This window comes from Penicillium crustosum, assembly GCF_028827405.1.
Source record: "Penicillium crustosum strain IBT 35664 chromosome Unknown utg000005l_segment0_segment0, whole genome shotgun sequence".
Lineage (NCBI taxonomy): Eukaryota > Fungi > Ascomycota > Eurotiomycetes > Eurotiales > Aspergillaceae > Penicillium > Penicillium crustosum.
Genome location: NW_026623126.1, coordinates 1,796,455 through 1,809,221, shown reverse-complemented (window position 1 = coordinate 1,809,221; position 12,767 = coordinate 1,796,455). Strand labels below are relative to the sequence as shown.

At 48.4% G+C, this 12,767-nt stretch overlaps 5 protein-coding genes across 5 annotated transcripts; 2 read left to right on the top strand and 3 right to left on the bottom strand.

Annotated features, from left to right (window-relative positions):
• Positions 1-82: 82 nt before the first annotated feature.
• On the bottom strand, positions 83-1,309 carry N7487_011378 (NAD/NADP octopine/nopaline dehydrogenase family protein; the record flags this gene model as incomplete). The annotated part of the gene is made up of 1 exon (XM_056879108.1): positions 83-1,309. One exon carries the CDS (start codon positions 1,307-1,309, stop codon positions 83-85), a length of 1,227 nt encoding a protein of 408 aa, XP_056724427.1.
• A 1,414-nt stretch (positions 1,310-2,723) lies between these two features.
• Positions 2,724-4,280, top strand: N7487_011377 (uncharacterized protein; the record flags this gene model as incomplete). The annotated part of the gene is made up of 2 exons (XM_056879107.1): positions 2,724-2,933; positions 3,000-4,280. The coding sequence occupies 2 exons, from the start codon at positions 2,724-2,726 to the stop codon at positions 4,278-4,280; spliced, it is 1,491 nt and encodes a 496-aa protein (XP_056724426.1).
• A 443-nt stretch (positions 4,281-4,723) lies between these two features.
• Positions 4,724-6,682, bottom strand: N7487_011376 (sugar porter family MFS transporter; the record flags this gene model as incomplete). The annotated part of the gene is made up of 5 exons (XM_056879106.1): positions 4,724-4,963; positions 5,017-5,415; positions 5,477-6,011; positions 6,082-6,241; positions 6,295-6,682. 5 exons carry the CDS (start codon positions 6,680-6,682, stop codon positions 4,724-4,726), a joined length of 1,722 nt encoding a protein of 573 aa, XP_056724425.1.
• Positions 6,683-8,050: 1,368 nt separating this feature from the next.
• On the bottom strand, positions 8,051-9,772 carry N7487_011375 (cytochrome P450; the record flags this gene model as incomplete). Its single annotated transcript, XM_056879105.1, has 2 exons — positions 8,051-9,229; positions 9,302-9,772. 2 exons carry the CDS (start codon positions 9,770-9,772, stop codon positions 8,051-8,053), a joined length of 1,650 nt encoding a protein of 549 aa, XP_056724424.1.
• Positions 9,773-10,629: 857 nt separating this feature from the next.
• On the top strand, positions 10,630-12,379 carry N7487_011374 (uncharacterized protein; the record flags this gene model as incomplete). Its single annotated transcript, XM_056879104.1, has 3 exons — positions 10,630-10,750; positions 10,822-11,104; positions 11,161-12,379. 3 exons carry the CDS (start codon positions 10,630-10,632, stop codon positions 12,377-12,379), a joined length of 1,623 nt encoding a protein of 540 aa, XP_056724423.1.
• Between the last annotated feature and the right edge of the window lie 388 nt (positions 12,380-12,767).

The following is a 12,767-nucleotide window of genomic DNA, read 5'->3' as shown; positions in this document are numbered from 1 at the left end:
AAATAAACAGCAAGAGAAATCTAAACAAGCGTCAAAACTGCAAACGCGAAGAGCCTATCTTCCAACAATGTCAGAAAGACTATCACGCCCCGACTTGAGCCGTCTGTAATGGAGTATGCAACTCCAGCCTGTTGCCAATAGGCGAGTTTGACAAGGGTGCGTGGGTATTAAGGGCACTATCCACTGGTCCACCCAAGGCATGAAGCACTTGATCTTTAGTCGCATCACCAAGTCCAGCAGATTTTAACGTCCTTCCGTGCTCGAAGTAGTCAAATCCGCTAACAACTGCAGCCATCTCGATAAGTGCTCTTATAGTTGGCGAAGGCAAGCCACACTTCAGGCCGAGCTCATACCAGGGGACCAATCCATACAGAACATCCTCCAACAAATATCGATGATTGAGAGAAGACGGCGAGCTCTTAGTCTTGTTGTGTACCACGGAGCCTGAAGCAAAGTCGTGGTAGTCAGAGTATTCCCGATCATTGTTATAATTCTGGTTCATGTAAGCCGTGATTGGCGTGATCTCGAGCCCATAGGCATGGGAAATGGCCAGGCGCTCTTGGTCCACCTTTTCAGTCACACGGGAGACAGAAGGCGACATTCCCTGGGCGTAGAAGTAGAAATCGCCCTTGGTGGCCTCAATCCAGCCCGCATTCATGAGTGCCGCAGGGCAATGCACGACTGGGTTGACATTGTTCAACCCAACCTCAAGCAAATTCTGACACCACACTAGCTTCTGAGAAAATATCATCTCTACCTTGTGTCGGAGGCCGAGCTCCGCCTGGGGGTCAAGTCGCTCGACCTGTGTGGTGTTGGGTGGTTCAGCCCAGATTGACAGAGTCTTCTTGCAACCCTTGACGAATACCGTGTCACCCTGGATACGAGTGGCGTAGGGGGAGATGTCAGTCTCGAGGATTGCATGGGCGTTGATCTTCGACCGGGCGGAGAGGTAGAAGAAATTGCCCACGTTGATGATGAGGGTATGGCTTCGCAGGTCGAATTGACTCAGCAACGTCAAGATGGTGTCTTGTCCATATGAGGGGACTGTGGTCACGATGAAAGGGGAGTGTCGAATGGCAATATAGAGATCGCTGGTGGTTTTGATTTGGAATTTTCCGCTGATCTCTCCAGCTGCATTCAACCAGCCATTATTCTGTTCGATCATGTCCGTCCCACCGCGATGATCAGGATGAGCGTATAGCATGACTGACTTTCCACGGTTGGCTAAATCGACCGCAAAGGCACAGCCGCATGGTCCTGCGCCGATGATGGTGACTGCTGGCACGGAGTCAAAGTTTTCAGTAGCCATGATGGTCTGGACTTTGTGTTGAGCGTATCGTTGGTATCGGAGTTGGAGAAAAGAAAGGAGTCTGAAGGGTGTATCCGGGGGGTCTCAATTGGTTTAATTGAATTGATGGGTTGATTCGCAGGAACCTGTCCATTTAAATATCGCTGGCTCTAGTGAACAATGGATCTGCACAAAGCATACGTTCTCCTATACGCTCTAGCCCTCCTGAGAAGGCATGATTTACATGTACCAGATGTAATTGCATCCCCTGCGCTCTGTGTTGTATACCATCCACTCAGTGATCATCCGTGGGAACTCTTCCCAGCTTGCGTCATGTCAATGCTATAATCTGTGCTCTAATTAGGACCATGTGCACAATGTACAATATACAGTGGACAGTGGACAGTGGACAGTGGATAGAGGATGATATGCGATGGTGTGATGATATGATCTGCTACACTCGCTGCAAATATACAATATGACTTGATAAGATTAATGAGTGTGGATTTTCACGAGCATCTTGTCTAATTTGAGTTGGCACAAGCCTTCAGCCCAGGGGATTAATTGGACACGAAGGTGAATTCATTACACAACAGAAATTGGAGATCACCACATAATTGAGTCTAGAAGTCTAAGTAAGCATATCACCATGGAAGATCAGCCATGCGCGTTTTGGGTTTCACCGTTTGCAAGACCTCAAACATCTATGTTTGATACTCCATGTTCATGGTGTTTCTTCACATTTGTCTGAGTTTAATGATGGTGCATATCAGGGGACCAATTGAATCATCTCGTTACTTTGCATGAGAACCTTGGAACAATCCAAATTGACGCAAATTCTCGATCTGATAAGTTATTGTAACGGGGCAACAAGCATCCGAGGATGTGTCCAGGTGGGTCCTGAGGGAACCAGTGTGGATCGGTATGGGAATGCTACAACCAATCAAACGAGCTTATTGCTGCCATGTGAGCTTGTCCTAAAGGTTCCATGATGACGACCCTGCAGATCTCCAGTCTCCAGGTCCAGGGGGTTCCCGAATATCAATCCACTACGGAGTACCCAACTCCCATGGGCTCCGTTGACTCCCGACCCGAAAATCACCCCTCGGTATTGGCAAAGTTACGTGTCCCCGAAAATAGTACAACTGGGTAGGTATTTGGCGCTTCGATGGATGATTTTTGAGTAGTCGATCATTGTGTTCGAGGCTTTCAATCACATCATCCACATATTTTCGACTTTCACAGTGGAACCTTCTCCTAATTTGACGTCACCGGATGCTATGGCTTTTTTGGTGTTGCCTGCTGGATCAACGATGAGTTGTTCATGCGATTAGACAGTGGAAAGGGGGACGAGGAGAACTTCATAATTGCCAAATAATCCAACTCATTCGGTCTAGCTCAACCTTTTGCGCATGTTTTAACGATTCGGGCAATAATGAATTCGGATATCACACTTGCAGAGCCTGTGCCTCCACCCTACAGCTCCTTCAGCACTGCCAAAAAAAGATACATTGTTGCTACGGCTGCTGGAGCCGGTCTATTTTCCTCCTTGTCAGCCCAAATTTATTTTCCAGCTCTGAACACGCTGGCAAGTGACCTCAATGTATCGGCGTCCATGATCAACCTGACGGTGACCAGTTACATGGTAAGGATGTCCGATTTGATGCGAATGTCTCAACGCATGTATTAACGGATGGAATAACTATACCAGATCTTCCAAGGAATCGCACCCATGTTCATCGGTGACTTTGCAGATAGAACAGGTCGTCGACCAGCCTACATCATATGTTTTGTGATTTACATCGCGTCAAATATCGGACTGGCTTTGCAGGACAGCTACGCGGCTCTGATTATATTGCGATGCTTGCAAAGTTCCGGGATCAGCAGCAGTGTGGCGCTCTCCGCGGCTACCGTTGCCGATATCAGCACAAAACAGGAACGAGGATCGATGATGGGTTTTGTGATGGCTGGCAATTTTATGGGCCCCGCCATTGGTCCGATTATCGGAGGTCTTTTAGCCCAATACCTGGGCTGGCGATCCATCTTCTGGTTCCTAACCATCGCCTCCGGTGTATTCTTACTGCCTCTCTTGTTCTTTCTCCCCGAAACAGCCCGAAATGTCGTTGGTGATGGCTCTTCTCCTGCACAGCCGTGGAATCGGCCCTTGATTCACCTCTTCTCTTGCCATAATGGGGACAAGCAGGATCCTTCCGACAAGGATAGTCTTGATCGACCTGATAGCAGCGACTCTCCGAAGAAAATGACCGAGCACAGACTCCAGTTCCCCAATCCCCTGAAGCCTTTGATACTCGTCTTCCATCCAAACTCGATCATCATTCTCTTGGTAACGGGAATTATCATGGGCGGAAACATGACAGTTCTCTCATCTATCACGGAGATATACACAGCACAGTACGGCCTTGACGAGCTTGAGATTGGTCTATGCTATATCTCGCTAGGCACTGGGTCTATCGTGGCCTCTGTTGTGACAGGACGCTTGCTGGACTGGAACTACCGACACATGGCTGCTAAAAAAGCCGCCAATTCTCCTGTTCCCGAACAAGACACAGCCGAGGATTCGATCCCTGTCGAGAAAGCCCGTAGTATGATTACTATTCCCCTCGTTATCCTCGGCAGTCTCACTGTGCTGGCATTTGGCTGGGTCCTGAAGTACGGTGCACCTCTTGCAGCTCCAGAGGTGCTTCTGTTCTTCGTTGGCGTAGGGCAGACTGGCGGTTTCATCTCTACCTCTACCTTACTGGTCGATCTGCACACTGCGAACCCGGCTGCTGCTACCGCTGCCAACAACTTGGTGCGGTCTTTCTTCTCGGCCGCGGCTTCGGCCGCCATCGACCCTATGCTGACGGCAATGGGTCGGGGATGGACATTCACGCTAGTGGCATTCATCTTGCTAGCGACGATTCCATTCTTGTTGTTGCTCTGTGGGATGTGGCGTCAAAAGAAAGAATTACCGGAAAGGTCTGAGAATTGAGAAACGTTCATCAGCTGGCGCATTACCGATATAAATATACCTCAGAGACGAGATGTCATTAAGTGTTCGAAATATTTGAAACAAATCACCTTCATTGATGCCTAGTAATTCTTAGACTACTAGAATTTATGCGTATTCAGATTCTCCAAGACATCTTGTGGGAAGTCGTAAAGGTTCTCAGTTAAGGTCGGGAGATGTTAAGAAACTACGTACATACACATCGGACTTTTGTCCGCACAAGAGAAGGGAAGGGGACAAGGAACAAAAATGTGGAACGAAAACAGGGGTTGGGCCTTAGTTTATATGGACTGTGATGGTTTAAATCCTACAAACTATCCAAATTCATTCACTATTACATCAGTAAAGAAGATTTAGAAAATTTATGAAGTGTTTCATGAAAGCCTATTCAAGTCATAGCTGCGCTCTAGTACTGCATTACTAAACTATGAGCTGGTAGGTCGCTCCATAGACCGTTCCATGAGTCCGGAAAGAATTGCAGCACGGCGTTCAGCTTCCTCAATAGTGGACTTATCCTTGAACACAGAGTCCATCTGTTCCAGGGTACGACCGGCGGTCTCAGGGACAAGGAAATATACCCATATTCCGGATAGAGCGCTAAAACAGCAAAAGAAAACGTAAGTACCAAAGCCAATGTTCTGGAGCATTGGAGGTGTAATCAACCCCTAAAATGAATTAGCCAACAGGCCCAGACTTTCAGTATACTGTTAGTACTCACAATAATGAAGTTGTTGCCCCAATTAGACATGGTGCCGAAAGCGCATCCTTTGGCACGGAGGGAAGATGGGAAGATCTCAGCAGGCATTGCCCACGGGATAGGACCCCAGGTGGCTCCGAAAGACAACATAAAGAAAAGAATCAAAGCTACACTGGCCCAGCCGGGGGCAGTATGATCAGTCCATTTCCCATTGTATTTTCCAACCAGAATGGAAATGATGAAATGTGCGAGGAACATGCAAAACGCGCCACCGAGAAGAAGCTTGCGACGGCCGAAGCGGTCCATGCCCCAAAGAGACCAGACACAGGCAACAACTTGGCAAATATTCATCACACCTGACATGGTCAGTTGCATCTCGTAGTCTAGTCCCATTGTTTCGAATAAGGTTGGCGAGTAATACTAGACACATCAACAATTAGAAAGATTTCCAGTAACTTCACGCAATGGGGTGTAGACTCACAATGAGAGCATTGATACCAACAAACTGTTGGAAAAACATCAGGCCCACAGCTACCTGGGTGCGTTTATAGATGGGCATTTTCCAACAATCAACATACAACGCCAATTGTAGCTTGATGGTATTCCACAACCCAGGGTTAATTAGATTGGGGTGCTTCTTTTCAGATTCCTCCTTGCAATATGTGCATTCAGCCCGAATTTCGCACCATTCCTGCAGAACTCGCTCGTCGCTGGTGGGTAGCTCACGAATCTTGGCAAGTGTCCGAAGAGCCTCTTCATCTCGACCACGCTGACACAGCCATCTGGGAGAATAAGGCAACAGGAAAACACCGGCGACCATGAAGAGAGCCGGGATCATCTGGATCAGGAATGGAAGACGCCATGACCAGTGCCCTGGAATATGGCGCGTGCCATAGGTAATGTAGAAGGCGATGACAATACCAGTGACAATGCTCAGTTCCTGAAGAACCAGCAGAGTACCTCGAATCTCAGGAGGAGCAATCTCCGAGATGTAAAGCGGGGCGACCATAGCAAGCCTATTTGGAGATTAGAATGAGGGCAAAGATCGACGGGCAAAGATCGACGGAAATTGGTTTCCGGCCTTACATTCCCACGCCCACGCCTCCTACAAAGCGTGCAACGGTCAACATAGCAAAGGAGACCGCCCCAGTCTGTAGGGCGGCACCAATAAGAAAAATACAGCCCGCAGTAAATATGCTCCATTTGCGGGATATCTTGTCAGCGATCCAACCCTGGTTCAGAGCACCTGCAACGTATTAGTCCCGTCCTTAATGTGATAAGTTATTTCACAGTAGTTACCAATAAAAGCCCCCAACTCAAGAATAGCAGTCATAAGGCCTTTTTTGAATCCAGCCCCCGGGGCAGTTGGGGAGACATCAGGAAACTGCTCAAGGAACTGAGGCATCACAAGCGTAATCGAGACCACACCCTGGTCATAACCGAAGAGGATACCTCCCATGGTAGCGAAGAGTGCACACAAGAATACATATTTTGAAGAGAACAGTCCCTGAATTCCACTCTTGGTGTAGCTGCGACGTAATTGTCCGTCTGGAGCACGATTGTGTTCATCAGCGGACTGGGTGGATCTGCGGGGGAGAATCTCCCCTATTTGGGCATTATTCAAAGACGCAGTCTCCACATGACTAGAAGCTTCATTGTCATTGTCAGACAGGCTCTTCTTCTCCATATTGTGCAAATGTTGGAAACAGGCGTAATGTTATAGGCTAAGTAAACCCCGTGGGGAAATTTAGTGGAAATCTGGGGAATCCGGGGATGATATTTAACTTGACTAGTTTACATGCGGGGTACATGTAAGGGGCTCCATAAGTCTCCATAGGAGTTTAGGAATCTGAGGTCAATCTGTGAGCCTCAGACTCATTTCAACGTTCGGCCATCAATGCCGATGTGCTGCCCAGCTTTGGCCAAGGCAGGAAATATAAATCCGAGACTTGGGAGAATATAATAGTCTTTTTACTCCCGGACACCGGACATATCCCCTGTATTCGTCCATCATATGGGTATACGATCTGCCGCTATGGTATCCGGTCTAGGTATGGCTCAACTTGGCAGCAGGAGGAAGCACGCCTCCCCGGAATCCTAAGTGCGAAGATCGGCTATGTCGTGAAACGGAGGTTTTAAGTTTGAGTCAAACCTAACGGATCCTTCAAACATTAAAAGATTCCATAACCACCTGCTAAATTGTACTCAGTAGTCGTCATCCCTCAAGAAGTCAGCCATGGATATTGAGCGGATAAATTTCCGAAGCAGCCAACTAAAAGGTGGGTTAATGCTAGATGGACTTTTACTTCGTGGCACTAGTATCACAACGGAGTACGATGGTAATAGATCTTATAATCTCGGGTATAGAAGTGTATGCTTCCCAGCCATCTAGACGAAGACCAAGGCTATAAACTATGAATTAGCCAAGAGGCTTGTATTTACACCTTTCCGCTATGAAAAGCAATAGGGTCCCTAATTTTGTTTAGAGGAATATGTGATAGAGGCGTCAAACTGCATTGACGCCGCTAATCTCGATTCCGTAGGAGTTCTAAATTCTTGGCATGCAAGAATCCGCGTGTGCAAGAAGCGACGTATGCACGAAATCAATTAGGCTTTAGCGTTGAACAGATCAACCCATTCCATGCAACTGCCCGGAAGGATTGAGGTACGGTCCCGATTCCTCCAACTTCGAGGATATGATCTGCTTCTTGCCCATGCGTGATGGCTTTTTATTCTGTTGCGATGGTCGATGTCATCATTGGAACAACAGAATCAAACGTTGGATGCGGATGAAAAGATATATTTCTCTTCACAGTGCTTGATGAGGCTTTCGAACATATAGTATTTAGCCAAGCCTGAGCTTTGCTTAAAGCTGACAGTAGGAAACCTCCGAGACAAGTCATGCGCTATACATCCTTGCACATGTATAATCTGCGAATCCTATTACCACGTACAATCTCTTAGATCCCAAAACAAAAGCATTCTCAAATATTTCGCCAAACACCCCATCATAAAAACAGTCAATCCTACCCAGTCCCAATCTTGCCCAATCCATTCAAACCTCTGTCTCTGCCTGATGCAATCTCACAGTCACCGAATCAGCAGGACAAGAAGTAAGCGAAACACCAAACCGAATATCCTTCTCACAGTTCACATCTTCAATCTTATCAAACCTCTGTAACAATCTCACTAGCACATAACTAGCCCTCATTAAAGCAAATTGCTGACCAATGCATGTTCTGGGTCCCCTATTGAACGGAATATACTCCCATGTGACGTTCCGGCCGATCCACCGGTCCGGATTGAAGATTTCAGCATCCTCACCCCAGATATCCTTTCGACGGTGTAGGACATAAGTGCTGTACATAACTGTGCGGCCCTTTCGGACATAAATCGGGGATGTACCGTCTTTCCCGCCGCCACAGGGGAGTGTAGTATCATTTGCTGCGCAACGGCGGTTGAACGGTACGATCGGGTAGAGACGAAGGGTTTCTTTGAGAAAATGTTGGAGGTATTGGCATGATTTCAAAGACGCAAAGTCCATGTTTCGTTGCTGATCGTAACTACCGAATTGCTCGAGAACATCGTTTCGAAGTCTTGCGAAGATGTCCGGGTGTCGTGCAAGAATGAGGATCGACCAGCTCAGTAGAGAAGCCGTTGTATCACGGCCTGCTAAGAGGACGTTTAGAGATTCATCGCGCAATCTGACCGGGTCTTTTGTAGTACTAGTCAGAGCTTTCAGGAAGATATACTGTGATGAAACATTTTCGATGTCCTGGGGTTTCTCTTTCTGTTGCTGCGCCTGAATCAGAGCAGAGTGAACGTATTTGTCCACAAAGGAGTGCACAATGTCGATACACTTCCGAAACTCTTGATTATTGATGATCCAGTAGAGCCGCTCGAACCGGAGTCGCTCGGCGAGATACCACATGCACCGGTCAAAACCGTAGAGGAAAGTATCATCAGAGGCCTGTCCCGCTTCCTTTTTCATAGCAGCAATCTGGCTATCACAGCTTTCACCGAATAGGAACTCTGTGGCTGAGTCAAGGGTAAGACGAAAGAAGATAGCTTGCATGTCCACTGCAGAGGACCAGCCATCAGACAGCATCGGAATGGCACCCAACGCATTGTGAACATGACGCTCTTCTCTGTGAAGATTGCTCATCTGATCTCGCGTAAACTGGGGCCGTAGTAGTGATCGGGAACGCGACCAACTTTCGCCATCAGTAGTAAACTAGGCCCAGTCAGCCAACCTCCCCATACGCCTAAGAGGAATACGATACTTCGATCCGTGGGAAAGACTCACGATTCCATGACCAACAACAGGATCAGCTACATTACGACGTGTATCACCTAAGCCAAAATCTTTGAACTGAGTCGCCAGCATAGCCTGGATATTCTTAGGATCGGCTGTGAAAAGGTTCTGTCGACCAGCCTGGCACATACGAAAGGTGGAAACGTATCTGTCATGCTGGCGGGATAGAAACGCCATCCGTCTCTCTGCGAGTTGTGGGAGCAGCTTCTCTCTCGCCGCTTCAAGTGTCTCGAGGAGGATGGAAATACCGAAAGGGTCCCGGCCGGGGTAGACAGGGGGTTCTCCACAGCCTATCCTGCGAGCTTTCTGGGCATGATGCCATGTGTAGTAGAAGGAGAGAAGCAGACGCCCTGCAACGACGAGTACCACAAGGGCTGGGACTAACCAGATTTGCCTCGGGAGGTTGTTAAGCGTTATGGTACCAGTAGAGGAGGCGCTGAGATACCCCTTTGACTCGGACATGCTGTGAGAGACGAAGTAGAAGAATAGTAATAATCTTATCTGGTGATGCTCAAGCGTATGAAGGATTCAAGAACAGAAGATTGGTGAAAGTAGGCAGAATGGCACTGGCGAGTGAATTCACCAGTATGTTGTCGCAATATTAATGTAACTACACAAATCTTTTGATAATTATTATACTTGTATAGTAAATCCACCATAGAGGAATCTTAAATTAGCATACATAGACGAGGGCCCATGATCCCTGCAAGATACGATGGTGGCACGGCTGAATGCCTTGCCGACAGCCCCCACCTGCACTGAGCGGCACATTCTTCCTAATACGGTACTCCCTACCAACCCTAACTTCCAACTTAGCGTGGCCAGCAGTTTTCTTGGCATGCTGATCATGATGATTTAGTTGAGGCTGTAAAGTACCTCTATGGTGCCACGTATCCATCGCCTGGCAGATGGGACATGATTTCGGCAGATCAGCAATTGGGCTGACGTGATACGAATTATATTACAACCACAGCACCGACTTAGATGTCTGTATAAGCAGGTCTGGGTATACTAGAGATGCTAATAAGCGTGTTCATACCTAGAATAGATTATGACCAGTACAAAGAACGACATACTCAGTATTCTGACCCATCTTGCATTAGCGCTGCAATGGGAGGCCATATACCACATACATTAAGCGGCTTCCCGTCGGGCGAGGATGGAGCACATCTTTTCCATGGTTCATGTCCTGCATCTCTTGCGGTCTATAAAGCTCGTATCTATTTATAAGAACCACCCTTCCCTTATGCCTAATACCTTTTGCTGGCGTGTATTCACTCATTAATTCCCAAGACCCATATTTCAGCATCGAACTCACTATGTCATCCTCAGGAAAAGACGAGAGCTCATTGTCGCTCGAGAATCATCCTCGCAGCCACATCCCCGACTGGAAATGGAAGGGAACGCTTGCAGTGCTTGTCCTGACAACCCTCATTAATGGTCGGTTGAGCCCATATATTATTACATCACGCGCATCCCAAATCATCATTCTGACGAAGTCATTATTTTAGGTTATGATGTGAGCAATGTCGCCAACATCCAACCCGCGCTTTACGAAGCCTTCGGCAATATTACACTTCTGCCATGGATCAGCCTGTCCTTCAGCCTCGCCGTGTTTGCTGTCCTATCGTTCTCCCGAAAGATACTGTATTGCGTCGACATGAAATGGATCTATATCGCTAGCCTTGTAATATTTATGGCTGGTGCCGCTGTCGCTGGGGCAGCCCCCAATCTCCCTACAGTCATTGTTGGGCGGATCATCATGGGCATCGGTGGTGCTGTTGTATACCAAAGGTATATTGCAATCTATCTCTGATGTTGTTAAGCTCATAGAGCTCACAGTAACATAGCAACCTGACATTTGTCGCCGTCTTCGCCACACCCGATGAGACACCTCGTCTATTCGGTCTTCTAAGCGCAGTATGGGCCGTGGGTCTCGTTATTGGCGGTCCTATCGGCTCCGCTCTCGCCTCAAACAGCCACACCACCTGGCGATGGGCTTTCTACATGAACCTACCCTGGGTTGGTCTCAGTTTCGCGGGCGCCATTCTCTGCCTCCCTTGCAAATACCTAGGGCCAGATATTCCGTTGGTTTCTCGATTGATGGCGATTGACCCCATCGGCATTGCGTTCAACATGGCAGCCCCAGTACTATTTGCCCTGGCATTGGAGTTCTCTGGTCCTGTCTGGGACTGGGGCTCTGGTGCATCTATCGCAACCTGGGTAGTTTTCGGGGTGGTCCTGGTTGGATGGATCGCCCAACAATACTGGTGTATTGGCACGACCTCTGAGCAACGAGCTATCCCCCTTCACTTGCTTAGTCGGGTTGACCTGCTTCCGCTTTGGATCGCGTCTGGATGTGCGGGCGCATCGTACGCCATCACACTCTACTACACACCGCTCTTCTTCGCGTTCGCTCGCGGCCACAGCGCCATGGAGCAAACTGTCCGGCTTCTTCCTTTTGTTCTGGTTTTCATTGCAGTGGTCATCTTCGTCGGAATGTCGCTCCCGGTCTTTGGCCGCTACAACCTGATCTACATCGTTGCGGGTATTGCGACCATCGCGGGGGCTGGTGCTATGGCCGGTACCCTTAGTCCTCATGTCTCCGAATCCCAGGTTTTGGGCTTGGAAGCACTCATTGGCGTTGGTCTGGGCTGTTCTTTCCAGCACGGGGTGGGGGTCTCGAATGTGATAAATAAGACCCCACGCGACCGTGTCGACAGCGCGGTCATGTTCAACATGGCACAGATGGGCGGGGTTGCAATTGCTCTGGCGATTGCGGGCTCGATTTTCCAAAATGTGGGGTACAACCTGTTGACGGACGCCATTGGGGATAACGGGTACTCAAAAAAAGAACTACGTGAGGCACTCGCTGGGGTATCGTCCGTAGTGTGGCAGTCCAGCAATCCCGAGGTTCTTTCTCGTGGGATTGACGCCGTGGCCACAGTGATTGGTCGGGAGTTTTATTTAGTGGTGGCCGGCGGTGCCATCTGTCTCGTCTGCGGGTTGGTGATGAGATGGGAACGATTGGACTATGGCAGGAATAAGAGCAAGGATGTCGAGGCATGACCGCTTCTTACAATAATGTTTATTTTTAGCTACCACTCAACTCTCACGAAGGGAAAATCCGATATGTTTTAACCGAATCAGGTCGAATGTTGCGCACACTCATGCCAAGTCTGCCAAGTGATACATATACTCGGGTCATTGGCCAACGGTTAACATTTCTACTACGATGGGGCCAAGGCAGAATGGCCCTATATTTTGGTTGGAACTGAGTGAACGCTTTGGGCCCTAGCCTGACTACCTCCCGGTTATAGCGTAGCGTGAATGACGTTAAGTTGCTGCTGTGATGTTCAGCCTCAGGAAATCCAGCGGGCTTGTAAATTATTACGGGGCTGAGTGTCTGGGCGCTGCGGCATCTCATTCATACCCTACTTGACTCTCTCCTTCAGCT